The sequence below is a fragment of the Trypanosoma conorhini genome (assembly GCF_003719485.1).
Source record: "Trypanosoma conorhini strain 025E chromosome Unknown Tco_14.4_contig_01180, whole genome shotgun sequence".
NCBI lineage: Eukaryota > Euglenozoa > Kinetoplastea > Trypanosomatida > Trypanosomatidae > Trypanosoma > Trypanosoma conorhini.
The window spans coordinates 1-3,425 of record NW_021705277.1 but is presented as its reverse complement, the minus strand read 5'-3'; the positions used below and the strand labels follow the sequence as shown (position 1 = coordinate 3,425).

Genomic DNA, 3,425 nt, shown 5'->3' with positions numbered 1-3,425 from the left:
GGGACAAATGCAGTTGATTTCCCGCCAAACAACCGCGCGCGCCAAAATGTGGCGGCATCCCTCGCGCCGTGGGCTTTTCACTGGCGGTTTCTCCGGCTTTGCGGAGACGCGGAATTGAATCAGGGTCCTGTTCTGCGAATCGCTCGGCGGAATGCCGGCGGTCTCGAGCGCACGAAGCGGACCCCTCCGGAGAAGCGGTTGAAGGAGGGGCAAGTTGCGTTGCGTGTTCTCTTTGAGACGCAGTTTGCTGTGAAAGAGTGCGGGCGCTTTTGTTCAAATTCATTTTCGGCATTTTGGTTTGGCGCCAACGCCCCGTGGCGGCGCCGCCCCGCACTTCTCCAGGCGGGGATCAGCGCCCTCACCGGACCCCGCAAGGAAGAGCGGTTCACTCGAGACGGCCGCGGTCGCATTGTTTACTCGGGACCCGCCCCGTCTGGGAGGTCGCACGGCCTGCAGCATTTGGGGGCGTAACTTTGGTGGTTCGGCGTTTGACAAACGGGTTTTCGCGCGTGCCGCGGTACCGCGGCGCTCGGGTGGAGGAGGCCGTCGGTGAAGCTGCCGCTTCCGCCGCCCCCGGGCGTGACGCTGCCGGAATCGGTGCGAGTCGATGGGTGGGCGGCCCGCTTCACGGCGGGCTGCGAAGACGCGTGGGCCACGCACGATGCGCAGGTTGGCGAGACAACAAATCGCCCCATCGTTTTTCGCGGACCCCGCGGGCGGCGCGGCCGGGAGGAGGCAGATTGGGCTGCGCATGGGCGCTGTGTTAGGAAGTATTCGCGCGCAGGCGCGGGGGACATACGCGCCACCCGCCGCCGCATCAAATGAATCAAGCGCGTCCGGGTCTTCATCCGGAAAAGAGCAGCGCCCCGCAAGAGACGCAGGGAAGACGGCCGGGTGGATTGCCGGGAACCCGCGCGCATTTGGCAGACGGATCGCTCATCCGTAAATATCCACGGCGCCATTCGGCAGTTTGCAGCCGTAGTCCGCGGAGCAGTGAAGCGCACTGTGCCGCATGCGGTGGCCAAACGCCCACCGTTCTGGACGCCGAAAAGGACCGCATCGGAGCGGCGCGGGAACTTGCCGCTTCGCCGCCTCGCACAGCAGCGACGAACGCGTCTCAGCAACGCCGCATTTGCTCGCTGGAAGGAGCGGTGCTCCCGACCGGAGCCGGCGGAGGCGGCAAGCTGCGGCCTCGCCGAGGCAGTCTACGTCCGCGCGCCGCCGGTTCGCCGGTTGCGGCGGCGGATGTCCAACCCACCGCCACAAAGGAGCGCGTCGGCACCTTGGCGCGAGTGTGCGCCGCCACGTCCGATTTCCCTTTGCGGAGCTCGACCCTGCATTGCGGGAGATGTGTCTCCGGAGTGCGCCGGGGCTTGGTGCGCTTCACTGCGAGGCCCTGCACCAACTGCACCTCGCCGCCTGCAAGGAACTCGCGGCCGCGTTCAACAGGAGCATCGGCGACGGTGGCGCTCCGGCTTCCCGGGAAGTGGGCATTGCAATTGTCCCGCTCCTCAAGCCTGGGAAGCCGGGCAAATGATTCCCGCCTCGCTTCGGCCCGTCGCCCTCACCAGCTGCCCGCGTAAGCTCGTGGAAGGAATTGTGGCACGACGCATCCGCGGCACAGTTGAAGCCCAACTTCCTCCCCAGCAAGCTGGTTTTCGCCCTGGTCGCTCCACGCTGGATCCGTTAGCTCGCCTGTTTGCTTGGACCATTTCACCGTGGCAAGCGGGGGAAGGCCGGTGCGGTGCTAGTGGGTCACGCTGGGCCTTCGGCTCGGTTGATCGCGGCCGCATCCTTCACGCACTCCGCGCGCACAAGGTGGCGCCGTGCATGAGCCGGTGGGAGGCGAACTTCCTTTCCCTGCCGCGCGGCCAAAAGCCGCGTGTACAAAATACGCCCACCGCACCGGTTCATTTCACCCGCGGCGTCCCGCAGGGTTGCGTGCTCGGCCCGCCGCCGCCCACCGTTGCCGCGAACAGCCTCGGTGAGAAACCGGTGTGCATCCCCAACCTTGAACTTGCTTTCATCGCCGACGACCTGACCGCCACCACCGAGAGAGGGAGAGGCGCTATGGAGCGCACGCTGCGGCAAGCGTTGCGTTGCACGCGAAGATGGGTGGAGCGGAACAAATATGGAGCTCAGCGCCGCTAAGAAGTGCACGCTGTTTTGGCACCGCCCTCACTGAAAGCCTGCGGCCGCACGCGGGAGGGGCCCGCTTGTCGCAGGATTGCCTCCCGCGGTTGTTGGGGCGGTTTTGATCCAGTCATTGCGCGGGGTTGGCCGGCAGGTGCGGGGGTACTTCGCCGTCGCAAAAACAAGACTTATGGAGGTCGAGGCGGTGTCAGCAAGAACATGGGGGCCGAAATGTGAAATACCGCGTCCGCTGCTCAAGACCCTCATTGGTGGGCCCCCCAACTCCTCTACGGGCAGTGGCGCGCTGCAACACGGCTTCGCCGTCGGCACTGGAGCGCCTGGAGAAGTTCCACACCCGCGCCGCCGGCGTCGTCGCTGGCGTTCGCGTCAGGGCCTCTTGGGCGGCTGCTGAAGAGGAGGCTCGCCTTCTCTCGCTGGGGGGCGCTGCGTCGATGCGGGGGCGCCCGGTGCTACCTGCAGTCGTGCGTACGCGGCGGCGGGTTAGGGCAACACGCCGAGGCTCTTTTCCCGCCTTCCAACCCGACACACTCAGCCCTCCGCCTGATGGCGGGTAAGTTGCACAAGCATAGGTGATTTTGGCGCGCCCCATTGCTGCGGAGCCCCTCGATGCCGCCAACGCTCGTATGTGCCTTGACGCGTTGCCGCCGGCTGGATTGGGCGCCGGTGCCGATCCGGAGGAGAGATACAAGGGATGCATGCTGCTGGCGGAGTCGAAGGCGCATGCCCTCCTCTACACACTCAATGGGCGGGCGGCTCCGTAGAGCTCGGAGTGCGGTCTGGCTACGCCGCCCGCTTAACTTAGCGCCAAGCACGCGTCCGTGCAGCGTGAAGTGTGGCGGCGGCCCTCTGGCGTGCGGCAGCGGGGTGAGGTACCAGACCACGCAACGGGGCCCCGCTGAGCTCCTGCTGTGCGTTCTGAAAACGTCCGGCAGGCGAGTGGCGGGCGTATTTACTGCCTCACCGTCCCTTTTCCTGAGCGCACTTGAAACTGGTCCGACCCGAGCCACGGACGGGGTGCTCCGCCGCATTTAGAGCGTCATTGCCGGCCCGCTCCGTCGCGGCGCGTGCGCCTGCGCTTTAACTTTATTTTTTTGGGCGCGCCGGCGCCCCTCTCACACACAACGAGGCGGCTGATGAACTTGCGAAAGCAGCGCTGGGGGAAGTTCAGGACGCACCCGCGCGGATGGCGGACATCCGCACCGCCACCCGCCGCCGCCGCGCAGAAAACTGAGGGGGCCGCCATTATCCCCGCAGGACCCGACAGCCAGTGC

At 66.2% G+C, this 3,425-nt stretch overlaps 5 protein-coding genes across 5 annotated transcripts; 4 read left to right on the top strand and 1 right to left on the bottom strand.

The window, feature by feature from the left end:
• Tco025E_09585 (uncharacterized protein) lies at window positions 1-471 on the top strand (the record flags this gene model as incomplete). Its single annotated transcript, XM_029376397.1, has 1 exon — window positions 1-471. A coding segment is annotated over one exon (471 nt), but the record flags the coding sequence as incomplete, so codon positions are not given.
• A 136-nt stretch (window positions 472-607) lies between these two features.
• Tco025E_09584 (uncharacterized protein) lies at window positions 608-946 on the top strand (the record flags this gene model as incomplete). The annotated part of the gene is made up of 1 exon (XM_029376396.1): window positions 608-946. The coding sequence occupies one exon, from the start codon at window positions 608-610 to the stop codon at window positions 944-946; it is 339 nt and encodes a 112-aa protein (XP_029223487.1).
• Window positions 947-1,012: 66 nt separating this feature from the next.
• On the top strand, window positions 1,013-1,537 carry Tco025E_09583 (Tcoingi protein; the record flags this gene model as incomplete). The annotated part of the gene is made up of 1 exon (XM_029376395.1): window positions 1,013-1,537. One exon carries the CDS (start codon window positions 1,013-1,015, stop codon window positions 1,535-1,537), a length of 525 nt encoding a protein of 174 aa, XP_029223486.1.
• Window positions 1,534-2,151, top strand: Tco025E_09582 (Tcoingi protein; the record flags this gene model as incomplete). The annotated part of the gene is made up of 1 exon (XM_029376394.1): window positions 1,534-2,151. The coding sequence occupies one exon, from the start codon at window positions 1,534-1,536 to the stop codon at window positions 2,149-2,151; it is 618 nt and encodes a 205-aa protein (XP_029223485.1).
• A 190-nt stretch (window positions 2,152-2,341) lies between these two features.
• On the bottom strand, window positions 2,342-2,851 carry Tco025E_09581 (uncharacterized protein; the record flags this gene model as incomplete). The annotated part of the gene is made up of 1 exon (XM_029376393.1): window positions 2,342-2,851. One exon carries the CDS (start codon window positions 2,849-2,851, stop codon window positions 2,342-2,344), a length of 510 nt encoding a protein of 169 aa, XP_029223484.1.
• Between the last annotated feature and the right edge of the window lie 574 nt (window positions 2,852-3,425).